This window comes from Hypanus sabinus, chromosome 12 (assembly GCF_030144855.1).
Source record: "Hypanus sabinus isolate sHypSab1 chromosome 12, sHypSab1.hap1, whole genome shotgun sequence".
NCBI lineage: Eukaryota > Metazoa > Chordata > Chondrichthyes > Myliobatiformes > Dasyatidae > Hypanus > Hypanus sabinus.
The window spans coordinates 74,075,293-74,097,454 of NC_082717.1; the positions used below are offsets into that span (position 1 = coordinate 74,075,293).

Below are 22,162 nucleotides of genomic sequence, written 5' to 3' on the forward strand. Positions count from 1 at the left end.
TACAGGAACAGGGTGGGATGCTGAGGTTTTATGAGACATCGGTGAAGCCTCACATTAAGTATTGTGTACAGTTAAGTATTGTGCAACTGTGGAGGCTAGGTTGTTGGATGTATTTAAGGCAGAGATTGATAGGTTCTTGATTGGATGTGGCATTAAAGATTACGGGGAGAAGGCTGGGAAATGGGGTTGAAGAGGAGAAAAAGAAGGATCAGCCATGCTTGAATGGCAGAACAGACTCGATGAGCCAAATGGCCTAATTCTGCTTCTATGTCTTATCGTTTTATGGTCTTAAAAGGAACACTAAGAAACACCACTGATAACAGTCTTCCAGTAACATACAGAACTGCCAACATTTTACTTTGCTTCCTGCCACTAAACCAGTTCTGGATCCAACTTACTTTAGATCTCATGCTTCTAATTTTACTCTTTTGACTGGATGACCATTTGGGATCTTTTTAAAAGCCTGGCTATTATTTACTTTTCTTCTTGTACAATGGTTATCATTAATTTTCAGCTATTTCACTCAGTCTTTGTCTCTCCATGACTACTTCTCAATTCTTAAAATCACTGGTTAAGAAAGATAGCTTGACACAGATGCTTTGTTGTCTTTGTTGCAACGTTAGCACCTTACACAAACAGCAACTTTTTAATTTTCTTCCAAACCTATATGTTCAAAGTCCAGCTGGATAGATGTCAAATGTCTCACTCCTGCAAAGTATGGCCTATGGTTTTTCATGCCATTATTTTTCATTTTTTGTGTAGACAGTTAATATCATTATCATTTTTAAAACATTATTGGCCAAATTGGATGAGCTTGCTATTCAAATCTCATTTTGCAAAATATTAAATATATCGAAAAGTATTATATGACAAGACAAAATAAAGTATACCATAACTTTTTGATATCGCAAGAATTGTTGGGAATTCAAGCTAGCCTCCTAACAATGTTCAAGATTTATATACTTCATTGTGTTCCATTATTTTCTTGCAGCTATCTGTTTTTTGATCGGGAAAGCAGATTTTGTACCTCCTTGTGGTGTTCAGTAAACCAGCTGGTGTCTTTATTTGTTCCTTGAGGCAAAATATGAGGATCCACCAGAACTGCAAAGTTCCCACACTACAAAACAAAAGGAAATGTTACTGACTGTTGGTAAGAACATGTGTTATAGATAGAAGAAATTACTATCAGACTTATCACAGCTGATTTCTTAAATAAAAAATATTTAGCCTTAGATAATCATCAACTTAAATCAAGATTTATGTTTTAAGTGGACAATTTTTACAAAAATACACTGAAAATCAATTTAATTCCAAAAAGTGTTATATTAGCTATAAAGCATTAGCTATATCCATCATAAGACTGCACCAAGACTAAGACATAAACTATACAAAGTACTAATAACAAAGTCAATCAACACTAACAAATTTCAATTTATTTATAATACAATTAGTTGTATATCCGGATTAGCACCAAAGCAACCACAAGACTTAAGATCTTCTAAGACGAGAGTAATACATTACTGCTTTATTCAGTTACTTTCACCCACTGAAATACAATCCCAAATTGTTGTATCTCATATTTCAAAGCTGCTTTAAACCTTTTTGTTCGTAATGATCACAGTGCCATTATTTACTGTTCATTTCAGTACTTCCTTGCACTACAAAATGCTTGTATAATCTTTTGAAACCATGCTCTAATTATTCCATACAATAACACAAAAATAAGCAAATGTGAATGAATATTGTTGATACAGTTGCATTGAATTTTAGTTCTTCAGCAAAATACCATCAGCCCCAAACAATGGGTAAAATGAACACCTTCATCTCAATGTTGCAGTGAGTCTTTTTTATATAAAGAATTTTCACTTTAGGGACATTAAAGGAAATAATGCTAACTATCAACTCCAAGCCAAACCAGAATGATGAAAATTTAAACAGAAAGGCACCTTTTATCCACCTACCAAATCAGTTAGCGTAATGCTTTACAATGAATGGGCTTCAGTTCCTGCAGCTCTCTGTCAGGAGTTTATAAGTTCTCATCATGACCACGTGGATTTCCTCCAGGTGATCCAGCGTCCTCCCACATTCCAAAGATATACAGATTAGGCCTACTAAAGTTATGGGCTTGCTATGTTGGTGGTGGAAATACAGCAACACTTGCAGTTTATCCCCAGCACATCCTTGGACCATGTTGGTCATTGAGGCAAACAATGCATCTCACTGTAAATTTTGATGTTTCAATGTATATGTGATAAAAAAATTTAATGTTTATCTTTAATATCTGTACTCCTCATTAAATCTCTCAGTTGATTCTCTCTTCGGGAATGCAATAGTCTCTGATTCTTTTATATTTACCACCTACAGCTTTCCCTGGAATCTGTTCCCAGAAAACCACCAGACTTAAATGTAAAATGTGCATTATCCAACTCCTTATTCTGTTGTGTCTGGCATGTTTCCTTTCTTAATCCTCATTTCCTGATATTTAACTTATACCAGGCCAGCTTTACTAAAAGATGTCTTCAGAAAATCTATCTTGGAAGCTACCTCAAGGGCAGAAAATGAACTGGACCCATTTAAGCTTATGCAGAATGAAACATTTATGCTGCATGAAGCAAGTCAGGCTGATTGTAGCTCACATCCTAAGTTATACTCCATATTCTCTTTATTCATATTTAAAAAATCCTCAGGCTGATGTGTAGCCAAATATTAGGTGGCCTTTTTTCTTTCATGTTATGAACTATAAAATATTTGAAGATCACCTAGCTTGTAGAGCCTATTTGGCTAGAAAGTATTTCCACTCATAGCTGGAATGAAGCCAGACCTGGATCATGGCCTAAGAAATAATTTGAGGGATGGCTTCCACTTGAGATTTTTTTTTACTATATTGGCACCATCTCATATGGTATTCCCCACAGCTCATTAAAGGTTCATATGATAATTTAGGTTGCATTCAAAAATGAAGAGCTCTTCACAATGCTCAGAGATAGAAGAAAAATTGTGAAGGTAGTGTTCAAGAATAAAAAAAACAATAGACAAGCAGATAGTTTTTCTCTTTACAACCTCCATATGGTACTGAAGTCAACTCAGTGACAGTGTGGGAACTTGCCAGCAGACTTGACAAGCCAAGACAGATTGTTCAAATACTGTACATGATTAGTTACTATCCAAAGTAATGAAGGCACTTTAAAAATAGAATTTTCATTAGTTGATACATTATTTAGTTGTATCTACTGTATATTCATAAATTTCCAACACCATTCCATTTAATCAGGTTAAGCAAGATAAGAAGTTGTGGGGATGACCGAGCACATATCTTAAAATCCATAGTGCTCAAGACCCAAACTTTTATCCCAAACTAGAGCTTTTATTAACCACCATTTGTGCTGGTCATCCCAATTTTATTAAACACCATTATTAAACTAATCTATGTGAGGCAATTAAATTAATCTGTTAGAAGCAATGGCTGACAGCAGAGGTCCGGGCACTGCTGAGAAATCAGGATGTTGCCTTTAGATCAAGGCACAAGACGGCTCTTAAGTCAGCAAGAGCTGCACTGTTCTGCATCATCAGGAAGGCAAAACAGGATTACTCACTGAGAATATACAGCCATTTCTGTGACATGTGGCAGGGCATTCAGACCATAACAGACTACAAGCCACCTTGACAGTGATGCCTCTCTTCCAGTAGGCTGAATGTGTTTTTTTTATATAACACACGGTTTGATGTACAGAACGATGTGCCAGCGAGGAAGGCCCCTGCTCTCCCCAAGGAGCAGGCACTCTGTCTGGCTGCAGCTGATGTGAGGAAAGCCCTAGCCAGGGTCAACCCATAAAAATCTGGGGCCTGATAACACACCTGGTTGGCTGCTGAGGGTGTGTACAGCCCAGTCAACAGAGGTTCTAACAGACATCTTCAACATCTTTCTGGAACAGTCCACAGTCCCTGCAGGTTTCAAGGCAGACACCATCATCCTAGTGCCCAAAAGGGCAATAATAACTTGCCTTAGTGACTACTGTCCAGTGGCTAGAGAAAGTTGCAAGAGAAAACTGAAGTTCACATGCACGGCACACAAATTAACTTATATGCTACATGGTTAAAGATTCATAGCGAAACCAACAGATCACCAGCAGTGCAGAATAGCCACAATAATGGAGTCTAAATGGTATTATATAAACTCCAGCAACAGCTGATGACATATTTGGTGAGTTATTTCACATTTTTCAGAATTGGTGAATTTGCTTATTTAAAAATTGTTGTTTGTGGAGACTTAAAATGTTAACTAAAGAAACACAATGAGCTCAGAGTCTTTCCTCTTTGTGTATATTACTGAATTACATGAGTATCTGAGCCAATTAAAACTACATTTTAAAAAAATTGGTTAGTTGGAGGCATAAATTTGATTATCTAATAGATTGAAAACACAATTCAATAAGCTTTAAAATTTTTCAAAGGATGTTAATATTCCCCAATTAAAGAAAGCATCATAGCAAATCTCTGACAAAGCATCTAATTCAAGGCGAAAAAAGGTCACAAACTCCTTAAATTTATCTTAAAATTATAAAATTAAAGGATGCAAGGAAATAATTTTGCAAGAGTAACTTCATCCAGTGATTCAGATGATATCTTTGATTTGCTTACTGCTAATAATTTTCATTACTTTATCAATTGTGCTTTAATCTAAATTACAAGAGCAAAGAAGATACTTCAGCAATCAACACGTATCAACATGTGAAATGGTTTTGCATTTCTCTTCAGAATTTATCTAACATCTTGATAATAATCATGAATGTTTCAAATTATCAACAGATGCTGCTTCAAGTTACATTTTAGTTAATGGTCAGGGAGAATGAGAGCACTTTTAATATCCTGATAGTTCACAGGAAAAAAATGTAGCTTTAAATATACATTTGCCATGTTGATATGCGATCTTATCACAAACTGCTAGTTAATAGATCCAATACTCACTTTAGTTCTTTACAAATACTAATTTTAGACTTCTACAGATTATTAACTAAAGCAGACCAGGGAAATTGAGCAGATTAATTCTTGGCTCCAGAATTGCACAAAATATGCATAGTGCACTGGCAAAACAGCCAGATTGAATGTACAATATTGCTAATATTAAAAATATAAAATAAAATCTGAAAATATTGGGAAAACTCAGTAGGTTATAACTTTGCACAGAGCAGTATTTTCAAGCTTCAATATCCAAAACCTCTCTTAAAAAGCTTTGTGATTGGTGGAGTAGCAGAGTTGTCTTAACAGCTTGGTTCTCTTGCAGTTCCTCAAACCAAAGAGTTCCACTTACTTACTGGACCTGATGAGTTGAGCTTTGCTTACTAAATTAATGACCAGAAAACTTGACCATGATCATGTTACCTACAAGAGGGTGTATTCCAGAAAGAAAATAGGATTATTCTAAAACGAATTCTGCAGAGAAGGTTACAATTCAGCAAGAACGCAGATCACTGTTCACTCAATTGCACAGCCATTGAGACTCCAGACCCTCAGGTAAGGACAACCTGGCAAAATATCCGTAGAGCAGGATGAAACTATCAACCACTGGTCAAGCATCCAATGACAACCAGCTCAGGACAATACACTGTCCCACTGAAGATTATCACAGTCAAGAGTGCGATCAACAGCCTATATCAATTGGAGCAAACAAATAAAGGGTCATGCACCTCCATTTCTTGGGCCCCACACCAAAGGGATCAAAATCACATGGCAGCACCAAAACCCAGGTTTTGGGATGGCTTCCAGCATGCCTTTGGGGTATTGTGGTACAGTATGCTGTAGGCTCTACTTTGAAAAAATGTAGCTCATGTTGTAATGCAACTACAGGTGTAAATTAGCCATACAAACTGATTAATGTCTACCTGCCTTTTTATCCTTTCTTAGGTCTGGTTCCTTAAGGTTGTTTTAACAGGGAATGGAAGTGTGGACAAGTTCCCACTACCTATTAAATGCTCCTAATGGTGTGCAACTCAAATAGCCTCTGACAACCAAGTCCAGCTCCTGGCCTTCACGTGTGACTTAGCCACTAAGCCCAGTAGATCTGTTTCTACTGACTGGAGAAGGGGCAAAGGCCAGCTACTGGCTTCTTAAAATCAGTCGCTTCAGGCTGAGAGGGCTTGTTAGCCACAGCTAGCAGCTCAACTAGGAGAAAGAAAACTCTGATTTCAAACCTCCGCTGCTTTATGACTGTTCCCAGTCATGGGGAAGGCTTCAGGAGTAAACCCCAAGGGAAAATCCAGAGTTGGAATCCCAAAGGCAGTCCTACGTTGAGATCAATGCTGACTGACAAGTCTTTCAATGATGCAGTTTGGCACCAGCAACAATCTCTGCCATTCCTTTGGGTTCATCAGATGTTTGGGGGGGGGGGTGGAGCTTACTACATGGGCAACAGCTTGTTCTCCATAGTCTCTAGACTGCTAGGATGCAACATCCATGATCGACCCTGACCAACAGAGGCTAAAATTCTAGGGTCTGGGTATTGCTGGTCAAAATGCATTTTTAAAAAATTATATATTTTGAGATACATCACAGTAACAAGCCCTTCCACCAAATGAGCCTGCACTGCCCAATTACACCCATGTGTCCAATTAACCAACTAACCCATGCTTCTTGGGAAAGTGGAATGAAACTGGAGCACCAGAGGAAACACATGTGGTCATGGGGAGAACGTATACACTCCTTACACACAGCAGCATTACAGTAATAGCATTACACTAACCACTATACTACTGCACCCTTGCATTTATGTCAATCTTCAATTGCCTTTAAAAATGAGGTAATGCATCTGTTTTTTTTAAACTGCTGTAATTCTTCTGGTGAAGTTTTTCCTGCATTTAGAACTATCTATAAATTTCAAAGTCTGGTGTGTGATTTGGAGAACTGGCAGATGGCTCTGTTCCAATTAGTATTGGAATCTTATTCTTTTTGGTAGCCAAGTCAAAGAAGTGTCTTTGAAATAGCCTGGTCAAATAAGTTTAAAGTTCAAAGGTTCAAAGTAAATTTATTACCAAAGTACATATATAACCTTAAAATTCATCTTCTTGCAGGCATACTCAATAAACCCATAATAGAATAATAACCATAATATAATCAATGAAAGACTGCGCCAACTTGGGCATTCAACCATTGTGCAAAAGGCAACAAACTATGCAAATACAGACAGAAAGAAATAATAATAATTAATTAATATCAAGAACATGAGATGAAGAGTCCTTGAAAATGAGTCTATAAGTTGTGGGAACATTTCAAAGATGGGGCAAGTGAAGTTGAGTGAAGTTATTCCCTTTGGTTAAAGAGTCTGATGGTTGAGGGGTAATGCCCTGAACCTGGTAGCATGCGTTCTAAGGCTCCTGTACCTTCCTGATGGCAGCAGCGAATAGAGAGCATGACCTGAGTGATGGGTGTCCCTGATGATGGACGCTGCTTTCCTGTGACAACACCTTGTGTAGATGTGCTCAATGGTGGGGACGATTTTACCCATTATAGACAGGGCCACATCCACTACTTTTTGTAGGATTTTCTATTCAAGGGCATTGGTGTTTCCATGCTGAGGCCGCGATGCAACCTGTCAATATACGCTCCACCACACATCTATAAAATTTGTCAAAGTTTTAAATGTCATGTTGAATCTTCAAAAATTCCCAAGGAAATAGAGGCACTGCCGTGCTTTCTTTGTAATAGCCCTCATGTGCTGGACCCTGGACTGGTCCTGCAAAAATAATAACACTGAGGTATTTAAAGTTGCTGACCCTTTCCACCCCGATGGTCTGATGAGGACTGCTCATGAGCCTGTGGATTCATCCTCCTAAAGTCAATAATCAGTTCCTTGGTCTTGCTGACATTGAGTAAGAGGTTGTTGTTTTGTTACTACTCTGCCAGATTTTCAATCTCCCTCCTATATGCTGATTTGTCACCACCTTTGATTCAGCCTCTCACAGTGGTATCATCAACAAACTTGTATACTGCATTGGAGCTGTGCTCAGCCACACAGTCATAAGTGTAAAGTGAATAGAGCAGGGGGCTAGGCACACAGCCCTGTGGTGCACCTGTACTGATGGAAATTGTGGAGGAGACACTGTTACCAATCCAAACTGACTGGGGTCCAATTGCACAAGTTGGTTTTGAGGCCAAGGTCTAGGAACTCATTGATTTGTTTTAAGGGGATGATGGTATTGAATACCAAGCTGTAGTCGTTAAAGAGCAATCTAACGTATGCAACACACACAAAATTCTGGTGGAACGCAGCAGGCCAGGCAGCATCTATAGGAAGTACAGTCATCGACATTTCAGGCCAAGACCCTTCGACAGGTCTCGGCCCGAAACGCCGACTGTACTTCCTATAGATGCTGCCTGGCTTGCTGCGTTCCACCAGAATTTTGTGCGTATTGCTTGTATTCCCAGCATCTGTAGATTTCCACATGTTTGCGATCCTAATATATGCATCTTTGCTGCCCAGATGTTCCAGGGTTGAGTGAAGAGTCAAATAGATGGCATCTGCTGCAGATCTACTGTACCAGTAGGCAAACTGGAACAGACCCAATCACAAACAAGAGAAACACTGCAGATACTAGAAATCCAAGCAGCAAAATGCTGGAGGAACTCAGCAGGCCAGGAAGCATCAATGGAAGAGTAACAGTCAATGTTTTAGCCTGAGACCCTTCATCAGAACTGTAGAAAAAGGATGAGAAGTCATAGTAAGAAGGTTGGGGGAGGGGAGGAATGGATCCAAGTTGCTTCATCACCAATCTCTCAAAACACTTCCATCACTGTAGATGTAAATGCTACTGGATGATAATCTTTGAGGCAGATTACTATATTCTTCCTAGGTATTGGTACAAGCAAACTCTCCTTAAAGCACTCAATACCATCAGACTGACAAAACCAGAGGTTGAAGATCTCAGTGAACTCTCCAGCCAGTTAATCAGCACAGGTCTTTAGTGGGTTCACCCTCCGGAAGGCTGCTCACACATCAGCCTCAGAGACTGAAATCACAGGATCACTGGGGGCTGTGGGAGTTTGTGACGGTTCCTTCATGTGTTGATGGTCAAATTGAGCATAGAAGTCATTAACATAGAACATAGAATAATACAGCACATTACAGGCCCTTCGGCTGTGGGCTTCGGTTGTGCTGACCCTCAAACCCTGGCTCCCATATAACCCCCACCTTAAATTCCTCCATATACCTGCCTAGTAGTCTTAAACGTCACTAGTGTATCTGCCTCCACAACTGACTCAGGTAGTGCATTCCACGCACCAACCACTCTCTCAGTAAAAATCCCTCCTCTAATATCCCCCTTGAACTTCCCTCCCCTTACTTTAAAGCCATGTCCTCTTCTACTGAGCAGTGATGCCCTGGGGATGAGGCACTGGCAAGCCACTCTATCTATTCCTCTTAATATCTTGTACACCTCTATCATGTCTCCTCTCATCCTCCTTCTCTCCAAAGAGTAAAGCCCTAGCTCCCTTAATCTCTGATCTTAATCCATACTCTCTAAACCAGGCAGTGTCCTGGTAAATCTCCTCTGTACCCTTTCCAATGCTTCCACATCCTTCCTATAGTGAGGCGACCAGAAATGGACACAGAACTCCAAGTGTGGCCTAACCAGAGTTTTATAGAGCTGCATCATTACATCGCATCTCTTAAACCCTATCCCTCGATTTATGAAAGCTAACACTCCGTAAGCTTTCTTAACTACCCTATCTACCTGTGAGGCAACTTTCAGGGATCTGTGGACATGTATCGCCAGGTCCCCCTGCTCCTCCACACTCCCAAGTATCCTGCCATTTACTTTGTACTCTGCCTTGGAGTTTGTCCTTCCAAAGTGTACCACCTCACACTTCTCCGGGTTGAACTCCATCTGCCACTTCTCAGCTCACTTCTGCATCCTATCAATGTCTCTCTGCAATTTTCGACAATCCTCTACACTATCCACAACACCACCAACCTTTGTGTCGTCTGCAAACTTGCCAACTCACCCTTTTACCGCCACATCCAGGTCGTTAATAAAAATCACGAAAAGTAGAGGTCCCAGAACAGATCCTTGTGGGACACCACTAGTCACAACCCTCCAATCTGAATGAACTCCCTCCACCACGACCCCCTGCCTTCTGCAGGCAAGCCAATTCTGAATCCACCTGGCCAAACTTCCCTGGATCCCATGCCTTCTGATTTTCTGAGTAAGCCTACCGTGTGGAACCTTGTCAAATGCCCTACTAAAATCCATGTAGATCACATCCACTGCACAACCTTCATCTATATGCCTGGTCACATCCTCAAAGAACTCTATCAAGCTTGTTAGAGACGATCTGCCCTTCACAAAGCCATGCTGACTGTCCCTGATCAGACCATGATTCTCTGAATGCCTATAATTCCCATCTCTAAGAATCTTTTCCAACAGCTTTCCCACCACAGACATAAGGCTCACTGGTCTATAATTCCCCAGACTATCCCTACTACCTTTTTTGAACAAGGGGACAACAGTCACCTCCCTCCAATCCTCCGGTGTCATTCCCGTGGATGAGGACATAAAGATCCTAGCCAGAGGCTCAGCAATCTCTTCCCTCACCTCGTGGAGCAGCCTGGGGAATATTCCATCTGGCCCCGGGGATGTATCCATCCTAATGTATTTTAACAATTCTAACACCTCCTCTCCCTTAATATCAACATGCTCCAGAAAATCAACCGCACTCCTATTATCCTCACCGTCATCAAGTTCCCTCTCATTGGTGAATACCAAAGAAAAGTATTCATTGAGGACCTTGCTCACTGTGCTCATCTGGAAGCGAAGTTTGACCTAACTTTACAAGATGTAATAGCATTCAAGTCCTATCATAACTTTCAAGTATCCTTCATTGATTCAAGTTTAGTCTGGAGTTGCCACTTCACCTGTGAGATGGCTTTCCAGAGATTGTACTACACCTCTTGTAACTTTCTCGGTCACCAGACTTGAATGCCTCTGATCTAGCTCAGAGTAGATTGAGAATTTTATTCTTCATCCAGGGCTTCTGATTGGGAAAGACTCCGGATGATTTTGTGGGACACACTCATCTACAACTGTTTGGAAAGGTTATTGATAATGCATCTGAAGGTGCCTAGACTTAGGACACTGCCCTGTGGAACTGTTCCAGTGACATCCTAGGGCTGGAATGAATGACCTTCAACAACCACAACCATCTCCCTTCTTATGAGTATAATTCCAACCACTAGATATTTTCCTTTCTTTGCCCAGATTTGCAAACTTCCAGTATATAAGAGGGACATGTAGTCTAATGCTCCAATCAAACTGTGCATGAGTTTCACTAGAAATGTATAAGAGTATACTGTGCATAAAAATGAACCAAATCACCATTGGCTACATTCTTAACAAGCACTAATGAGCCTGCATATTGTAGGCTTTAAAAGAGCAACTTCCCTATCAACAATAGGGAAAACAAGTCAAATCTGATAGGTTTATTTAACAAAACCTCCAACTGAACAATTACTTCTTTTCTTTTTTAGTTATAAAACAATCTAAACTGGTCAGGTTTATGCAATTGTAAATGCTAAGAACAATTGACCATGATTAGCAATTCTGATGCAAAGCAACACACACAAACTCCTGGAGGAACTCAGTAGACCAGGCAGCATCTATGGAAAAGAGTAAACAGTCAATGTTTTGGACCAAGACCTTTCTCCAGGACCGGAAAGGAAGGGGGGGAAATCAATGTAAGAAGATGGGGAGAAGGGAGGAAGAAGTACAAGTTGGCAGGTGATAGGTGAAACCAGGAAAAGGGAAGAGGATGAAGTTGATTGGTGAAAGAGATACAGGGCTGAAGAAGGGGGAATCTGAAGGGAGAGGATAGAAGACCATGGTAGAAAGGGAAGGGGGAGGAGAACCAGAGGGAGATGATGGGCAGGTAAGAAGATAAGGTGAGAGAGGGAAACAGGAATGGGGAATGGTGAAGGAGAGGAAAGGGGAGCAATTATGGACAGTTGGAGAAATCAATGTTCATGACATCAGGTTGGAGTGTGGCTTCTTTGCAGCCATAGAGGAGACCATGGACTGGGAAGTGGAATTGAAACAGGCGGCTACAGGGAGATCCCACTTTTTCTGGCAGATGGAGCGCAGGTGCTCAGTGAAGCAGTCTCCCAGTCTAATGTCAGATCTCAGGATACAGGAGGCCACACTGGGAGCACTGGAGACAGTAGATGGCCCTAATAGAATCACAGATGAAGCGTCGCCTCACCTGGAACAACTATCTGGGACCCTGAATGGTAGTGAGGGAGGTGGTGTAGAGGCAGTTGTAGCACTTGTTCCACTTTAAAGTACCAGCAGGAGGAATGAGTGGACAAGACAGTTGCGTAGAGAGTGATCCATGCAGAATGCAGAAAGTGGGAGGGGGGGGTAGAGAAAGACGTGCTTGGTGGTGCTTGTTGGCAGAAATTACATAGAATTATGAATTGGATGCGGAGACTAGTGGGGGGGGGGGGGGTTTAGGTGAGGACAAGATGGACCTTATCCCCAGTGTAGGTTTAGGGCAGACATGCACAAAATGGAAGAGATGCAGTGAGGGCAGCATTGATGGTGGAGGAAGGGAAGCCCCTTTCTTCGAAGGAGGTCATCTCAGTAGTTCTGAAATGAAAAGCCTCATCTTGAAAACAGATGAGGTGGAGAAGGAGGAACAGGAAGAACGGGATGGCATATTTACAAGGGGTGGGAAGAGGTATAGTTCCGGTACCTGTGGTAATCAGTGGGTTTACAAAAGATATCAGTCGACAGACTGTATCCAAAGATTCTGATACGAACTGTCCCAGATTGCACTTGTGTTGGAAAGCTGTTTCAAAATTGTGCTTTTGAAGTATTTCTTGAAATAATGAGTTTAGCTGGGCAAAGCTTGATTAATGCAGCTGAAATGAAACAAAAATTTAATCACAGTGATTATCCTCAACTGTAGACAGCTTAAAAAGCAGGAAGTGACATTAAAACACAAAATATTTTAGCTATAGAATGGAATATATTACTGAGTTGGGAAGTTTTGTCTTCTATGTACATTTATCCTTATGCACTAAGGAACTTATTTTTTGAAGCTTCTTCAAATTTCTACAAATAAGCCTATTAGTGATGAATGCATCCTCGGCCCATAGTGTGAATAAGATCTGATTCTAGACCGATGTTTTTAAAATGAGCACAATAGATATGCAAACATGAGGAAATCTGTCGATGCTGGAAATTCAAGCAACACACACAAAATGCCGGTGGAATGCAGCAGGCCAAGCAGCATCTATAGGAAGAAGTACAGTTGACATTTCGGGCCGAGACCCTTCGTCAGGACTAACTGAAAGAAGAGATAGTAAGAGATTTGAAAGTGGGAGGGAGAGATCCAAAATGATAGGAGAAGTCAGGAGGAGGAGAGATGAAGCTAAGAGCTGGAAAGTTCTTTGGCAAAAGGGATACAGAGCTGGAGAAGGGAGAGGATCATGGGACGGCCTAGGGAGAAAGAAAGGGGGAGGGGAGCACCAGAGGAAGATGGAGAGCAGGCAAGTAGTGATTGTGACAGAGAGAGAGAGAGAGAAAAAAAAGGAATAAATAAATATATAAGGGATGGGGTAAGAAGGAGAGGAGGGGTATTAAAGGAAGCTAGAGAAATCCCCCTCCATCTATTGTCTTCCTATAGACAATAGATATGGAAGTCCTTTATGTTTCATGTTAAAACATTGAGACAACATACTATACTGTTTATTAACTGGAAACTATATTTATGCTCACTGCAACTCAAGACAAAATAATTAAAAGCCACTAAAATTAAAGCCAGTCAGTTTCTGGATATGTGTGAAACAGTGTTGAGTAAGGAATAACAATTAGCTGACATCTTGGAATCAAGAATAATTTGCTGAATTGAGATAAGGAAATTCTGCAGCATTTTAATATTGCATTACAAAAGCATAAGGTATATAAATATATATACTATAATAAGTACTATATATATATATACATACACACACACACTAATATAAGTATATAATATATATACTAAAGCTATTATGAACTCCATGGAGCATGTGGGGATCTTTCAGTATCCAGGCATTCTTTCTTTCTTTCTTTTTTCTTCTCTTTTTTTTCTCTCTTTCTACAGGGATATGTTGGGGGGGGGGAGGGGTTAAGGGATTGGGGGAAGGGTTGATAATTTTTATTATTTTTTAATCTTTTTTTTCCTTCTGTAACCTATTTGAAAATTCAATAAAAAATTTTATAAAGAAAAAAAGCATAAGGTCCAGGCCATTCACCTCCTAAAAGTCTATCCTGTCATTCAATGAAATAGTAATAATACTATAATGCCATGGCCATTACTTCCCAGTTTAATTTTCTCATCCCTAATTATTTAATTTATTCCCAAGAATCCATCAATCACTGGTTTGAGTATACTCATGTTCAAGCTCAGAACACCTACCAGGGCGAGTAACAGTCTGAAAGGGAACAAAGTTTGTTTGGGATGGAAAGATAATTGAAAGAATTCAAAAACTGAATAGGTTTGGGAGACACAGTGCATTCAAAGACTTCATGGTGGATAGCCAAGTTGAAGGCGAGGAGTTAGTTTGCAAGAACAGAAGGGTTAATAGTGTTCTTTTTGTGGAAACACATAATGACAAGATTGGCCAAGGGTCTCCAACCTGACAGATTGACTCTATTTCTCTTCTCATAGAAGTGGCCTGATCTGCTGAATATTTCCAGCATTTTCTGTTTAGTGAATGACAGGAAAGAAGGCGAGAAGTCTGGAAAAGGCACCGGAAAAGAGAAAACCATTAGCAGTATTTGGTAATGTGAAATAGACAAGAACATTAGATGATCAGCAGTTTAGAAGGAAAAGGGTATATAGGATTAAGGGAGTGGAATTTGTTTCTGTTTTCCCAGTCTTTCTAACAAAGGAAGCTTTGTATTTCCCTGTATTATATTTCATCTGCTACTTTTGGCCTAATCAAACTAACATACAATCCCAAATTTATGTGACTTTATCTTATGGAGTAACCTCTTCCACAGCATATTATCACAAGCCTTTCAAAGAATTCAGATCTGCTGTTAATCTCCCATCTTTGTTGCTACATATATCCTCAAAAAACAGATTTGTTAAAATCAGTTTCCATAATGTTATTTTGCATAAAGTACTACATATTCCCATTAAATGGATTTTGATTCTGCAGGATATATTTAATGATCACACTCCATCTGCTCCCAGCTTTATGTGTTACACTATTAATTGTCAAAACAAATTTATAGCACGAATGAAAAATCTTTTCACTTTTTGCCCGTCCCAGCTCTGTTCTACATCACTCGCAGCTCTCAGGCATCTTTCCACTACCTCTTATCTCCGGCTTAGTTTCCCACTACCAAGCTATGTTTTTGTAGTGTTGTAATCCACAACATAAATGAAAGCATTGCTCAGCACCTCTGAGCCCTTTGACACCACTATCAACATACAGGATTTCGGCTGCCACACTGTCAGAAGTCTCACAGAAACCACAACCAGTTAGTATAATGTGCATATTGTGTGCAGCACCAGTAACCAAAAACAGATCCAAATAAACAGAACTAGAGGAAAATAGAGTTCACAGATAACACCACCTAATTTATAACAACTCACTTACCTTTACAATTTCAAGACCAACAATGAAATACTATAGTAACTCTCTGGGTATTGTTTTCAAATCTGATACCTAGGTCATACTTTCATGTGCCAGAAAAATTTAGAGTTACTTTGCAAAGCTATAAGATACCTGATGAGAATTACATTTGTTTCTGAACTCTATACAACCCTTGACAACTTTAATGGCAAATATACAATACTTGTACAATGTATGCTATTATTTTATAGTATTTTTGTACAGCATACAAAAATGTACTTACACTACATTGATGAAAATGCAATTTTTAAAACATTTTCAGAAATATCATTAAGCATGTAATGACTGCCTCTGGTAATTTTTCAAAATAGCAAATGGCATCAATAAGTGGCTTTGTAAATATAATTTCATGGTATAAAAACAGAACACTAAAGCAGGTCAGGCAATTTCTATAGAAAGAAAAACAGTGAACATTTAAAATCAAGAACCCTTTATCAGACCTGGGAAAGAGAGAGAGTGTGTGCGTGTATCTTCCTCTTCTGTTGAAATGGTTTCATGACACGAGAGACTCTTCACCTTACAGTCGACCTTGTTATGAACTTCCACTTTATTTTTTACCTGCACTACACTTTCTCTGTAGCTATTACACTTTATCCTGCACAGTTATTGTTTTACTTTGTTCTACCTCAGTGCACTGAGTAGTAATTTGATCTACAACATAGAATATTACAGGACATCTGGTTAAAAGGTCAGCCCAGGATGCTGTGATGACCCTTTAACTGACTCTAAAATCAATCTAATCCCTCCCTCCCACATAGTTTTCCGGTTTTCTATCATCCAAGTGCCTCTCTTAAATCTAAGAGTCTCTTAAATGTCACTAACATATCTGCCTCTACTCATGGCAGGACCTTCCACCTACCCACCACTCTCTGTGTAAAGAAAACTTTTCTCTGATATCTCCTATATACATTCCTCAAATTACCTTACGACCCCTCATATTCAACATTTCTGCACTAGAAAAAAGTTTCTGGTTGTCCACTCGATTTATGTCTCTTATCATCTTGTACACCTATATCAAGTCATCTTTCATTCTCCTTCATGCCAAAGAGAAAAAGCTTTAGCCTGCTCAATCTACCCACCTAACACATACATGCTCTCCAATCCAGGCAGCATCCTGGTAAAACTCTCTCTAAAGCAACCCCATCCTAAATCTGCTTGGACAATATGCAAAACAATCTTTTCACATGTGGCAATAATAAACCAATTCCAGGGTTAAGAATATGGAGCTGGCAAATCTAGTGCCAATGCATTTGCCACACTTTAGTATTTGCTGTATTTTGGCTATCCCATGGTAATTTTCTGCAACCAACAGAAAATTAGGTGCAGGAGATGTGAAGGTTACAGGAGAGAATTCTAATAAATGGGGTCTAAGTGGATAAAGATCCTATGGAGAAACCAACGAGAGTGATATTCATCACACACAAAATGCTGGAGGATCTCAGCAAATCAGACAGTTTCTATGGAGGAGAATAAACAGTTGGTGTTTCAAGCTGAGAACCTTCACCAGCCCAAAACTTTTTGACAGTCTATTCCCATCCATAGATATTGCCTGACTTGCTGAATTCCTCCAGCATTTTGTGCATGCTGTTCTAGATTTGCAGCATCCCCAGAATTACTTGTGTTTTTTTAAAGAGTGATATGTATACCTTCACAGGCCAGATCTAGAGAAACCGCTTCCAGCTGGAGAGGCAAGGATAGTTGCACAGTTACTAGCAAACACGAGGAAATCTGCAGATGCTGGAAATTCAAACAACACACACAAAATGCTGGTGGAACACAGCAGGCCAGGCAACATCTATAAGAAGCACTGTCGATGTTTCGGGCTGAGACCCTTCGTCAGGAATAACTGAAAGGAAAGATATTAAGAGATTTGAAAGTAGTGGGGGGAGGGGGAAATGCGAAATGATAGAAAACTGGAGGGGGTGGGATAAAGCTAAGAGCTAGAAAGGTGATTGGCAAAAGTGATACAGAGCTGGAGACGGGAAAGGATCATGGGACAGGAGGCTTGGGTTGGAGTTCCAGTAGAATGTAACTTCTGTCACTGGATCCATCCAACCTCAATCTATTTTATCCATGGAGTAACTGGCAGGATTTCTTGTGACAAGGTGGAAATTACAGTTCTATCATTTCTCAACAGGATACAAGGGATCTTGAAGTAATAGAAGGGTCCAGTTGATCAGACGAAGCAACCACTAAAAGACTCAGCATGGGCCAAAGCCACCAGCAACTAAAATTTTGGGCTGAGTGAAAGAAAGTGAGAAAAAGACAGCTGCAATATTCACCAAATGAAGGTGGTGGAGGTGGCGAGTTAGGAAAGAGCACAACTTTATCAAATTAACAATTCCATTTGTCAGAACATTCAACAACTTGCTGGAGAAGTAAAGGAAGTACCAAAAATAGGATAGGAAACCTCTGGGGACCTGAATTCCACCCTTGTGACATTTTATGTGACAAATGGTGAAATGTAAACCATCGATAATTCCTGTTATCAATCACTTCAGAAATGGATTGAAAACATATTGTGTGCATTTCTTTTGAACTAATTTAACTGTTATGGCAAAATAAAGGCAGCTGCTTTAAAATAATTATCATACAGTATTGCTGTGCCCTTACAATACCAATTGATAATAAGTACTTGTACTTATATAGCATATGTTTGAAATACATTGTGTTCTTCCCACAATTAATTATATCCATTGAGTTCTATGTCTTATGTGCAAGCATACTGTTTCAGCAGTGAGATGAATAACCAGTATTTCCTTCTTATAGGCTCCATTATGTGTTTATATACTGATTCCTTTGCACTTTGGAGGTATGTGACTTTGTCAACTGAGCCAAGCTAATGCTAATAAGTAGACCAAGGCCTAATTCAAAAGGGGGGGGGGGGGAAGAACCACAGTCAGCGTCATAGCTGGAACCAACTGAACAATAGCTTGCACATGAGTGATAGTGTGAACAAATACCTATTAATCAACAATTAACCCACCATCAAAAGCACTTGATTTAGTGGTTGGTCAATCATTACTTCTGATGAGCAGAAGCAAGCAACAATTGACAGTGATGATTGACCCAAAAGCAAAAGTGTCACAATTACAATGGAACATAACTTTAATACAACTAACTGGCGGTTCGCAAAACACTAATCTGCTGTTCTTCAGAAATAATAAATGAAGTAATTTAGTAATATTACTTGAATTATCAGACAAGATTGAATTTGTTCACTTTGTGGATATTAAAAAATCCACAGTGCAACAGAATTTATAAAATAAACTGGACACAATTGTAAATATAGCTCTTTTAGAAGTTATACCAGAATTTAACAATGATGACAAATCCAAGTTAACAATGGTTGATTAGAAGTTGGGACTTCTGTGCAACAGAACTGCTGTGTAGATGTATTATTCCTGGACTGATTGTTCACATGCATCTCTAGTTTGGATCCATTCAAATTTAAACTTGTTGGACATAATTAATTTGTGATTTCAAACAAATAATATTGAAAGTAAGTAGTTAAACAGAAGTAAAGTACTTCCAAAATAAAGTTATATTACATATTTTGAAAAAGAATATTGCCTACTTAATCATAAATAAATGCAGCTCTACAGCTCCCTCTCTTGGTTTACATTATCTACAGTTGCAGCAAATACAGAGTAAAAGTCATACAGCAGAGAAATAGGCCCTTAGCATATTTTGTCCATGCCAACAATTATACCAGTGCTCAAAGAAGAGCAGGATGAGCTGCCTTAATGACTATGGTGCAGCAGCATTCACATCTACGATGACAATGTGCTTTGAGAGGCTAGTTATGGCTAGAGTCAACTTATGCCTCAGCAAGGACCTGGATCCACTGCAATTTGCCTATTGTGTATGGTGGACATGATCTCACTGGCTCTCTGCACAGCCTAGATCACCTGGACAGCACAAGCAACTCTGTTAGGATGTAGTTTATTGATTACAGCTCAGTGTTTAACAGCATCATTCCCACAATTCTGATTGAAAAGCTCCAGAACCTGGGCCTCTCCGTATTTCCCTCTGCAACTGGACCTTCAATCTCCTAACTGGAAGACCATAATCAGTGCAGATTGGAAATAGCAACTCCACCTCAATGACAATCAACACTGGCACATCTCAGGGATGTATGCTTAGCTCACTGCTCTACTCTCTCTACACCCACGACTATGTGACAAGGCATAGCTCAAATGGCATCTATAAATTTGCAATGATACAACTATTGTTAGCAGAGTCTCAGATGGTGATGACAGGGAATACAAGAGGGAGATATACCGGCTAGTTGAGTGGTGTTGCAGGAACAACCTTGCACTCAACATCAGTAAGACCAAAGAATCGATTTTAGACTTCAGTAAGGGTAAGACAGGGGAACACATACCGGTCTTCATAGAGGGATCAGAAGTGCAGAGAGTAAGCAATTTCAAGTTCCTGGGTGTCAAGATCTCTGAGGATCTAACCTGGTCCCAACATATCGATGCAGCTATTAAAAAGGCAAGACAGCAGCTATATTCATTAGTTTAAGGAGATTTGGTTTGTCACCACCACCTAAGACACTCAAAAATTCTACGAATGTACCGTAGAGAACATTCTGACAGGAAGTAACACTGTCTGGTATGTGGGGGGGGGGGGCACTAATGCACAGGATCAAAGTAAGCTGCAGACAGTTGTAAAATTAGCCGGCTCCATCATGAGCACTAGCCTTTGTAGCATGTAGGTCATCATCAAGGAGTACTGCCTCAGAAAGGCAGCATCCATCATTAAGGACCTCCACCACCCAGGACTTGCCCTCTTCTCATTGCTACCATCAGGAAGGAGGTACAGAGGCACACACTCAACAATCCTGGAACAGCTTCTTCCCCTTTGCTGTCAGAATTCTGAATGGACATTGAACAATAAACACTTGAACAATACCTATTTTTGTTATTTCCTATTTTTACACTCCTTATTGAATTTAACACACACACACACACACACACACACATCTCTGCCATAATAGGGAGACTTTTGATTTGCTTCGGTGAGAATATGACAAGGACTGCACTTTTGTAAGTTTGTCAGGTATTTCTTTTTCTAGGGTAAATGGGACAATCTATCAGCATTTCCATAATTAGTTGTCTTCTTGAATTCAATGTTGTAATTGTATCCTCCAAGAAAGAGCCCATCTCTGCATTTGTGCTACTGTGATTAGTGGAACACATTGCTGTGGCTTGAAGATGGACACAAGCGGTCAATGATCAGTAATAAGGGTAAACGCTCTGCCCAGGTAAACGCTGGGAGTAACATGTCTTAGTTTCATTTTTTACTTTAGTGAGATGTGGTGGCAGGTTGACATACGCTATTCATGTACTATTACATATAACCCATCATGAATTATTTAAACCGATTCCTGCGGCACAACACGACCCTATAATCCAGATCACTGACATAGATGACAAACAACAAAGGACCCAGCACCGATTCCTGCGGCACATCACAGGCCACCAGTCAGAGAGGTAACCCTCTGGGACCACTCTCTGACTTCTCCCATAAAGTCAAAGTCAAATCCAATTTACTACCTCGTCCTGAATACTGAGTGACTAAACCTTCTTGGCAAGGCTCCCATGCAGGACATTGTCAATTGCCTTACTAAAGTTCATGTAGACAAAATTCACTGCCTTGCCTTCATCCCTCTTTCCCAGTAACTTCCTTAAAAAATATTACTGATTTACTTTCAGTACTGGGTTGATGGTGACCTTAAAATCTTCACAGATCCTGACAGACCTATTCTTTATTCTTCTTGGCTACTGGGACCACTGGCATTACCCATGGACTCAATGCAACCATGGAAAGAACTCCTTCCGCCCCTATGCACAAAGGATGTGGCGTACAAATGCTGGATGGATCACCAATCAAGTTGTAGTTGCCTCAGCCAATGCCAACTTCCTGTTTTTTGCCACATACAAGCCAAATGTAGCTTGTTGGTTGTTGAATTTCACTGTTACAAATGTCATTCCCATAGGAGTTATCCTTTCTCCAGTACAAGTTCTTAGTTGGATATTTGCAGGCTTCAGTGTCTTTGAAATGCCATTTTGTGGAATGACTGAAACAGCCAAGCCAGTGTCCAATTCTATTTTAATTAATTTGACATTCACTTCTGGTGTAAGCCATATTGCATGTCTCATGTTAGCTTTTACATTATAATCCTCAAATCTACCCAGTCCTGTGTCACTTTCATCATTATCAGAAATTTCATCAGCACTATGCAGGTACATTCTCTTTTTGAAATTGCAACTTGACTTTTTTTAAATATTTTTCTTTTCCTTGTGTAGTCCAATTATTTGCATGCCTGCCATGCTCTTTGTTGCATTTTCTTCAAGTTTTGCCTTTAAATCCGCGTTAGTCTGGTGCCACATCGGCAACACAATTTGTTTGGCCAGACCAGTTTCTATTTAGAAGTTGCATTTTGGTTCATGCTCACTTGCATTCCTGACTGCAACACAA

At 39.8% G+C, this 22,162-nt stretch overlaps 1 protein-coding gene across 1 annotated transcript in view; it reads right to left on the bottom strand.

The window, feature by feature from the left end:
* The window catches only part of slx4ip (SLX4 interacting protein), a 126,123-nt gene that overhangs the window by 76,784 nt on the left and 27,177 nt on the right, over window positions 1–22,162 (bottom strand). Inside the window, exon 3 of the mRNA XM_059986219.1 lies at window positions 1,028–1,117. Within this exon, the coding sequence (XP_059842202.1) occupies window positions 1,028–1,117 (90 nt within the window). The remainder of the gene's footprint in view (window positions 1–1,027; window positions 1,118–22,162) is intronic.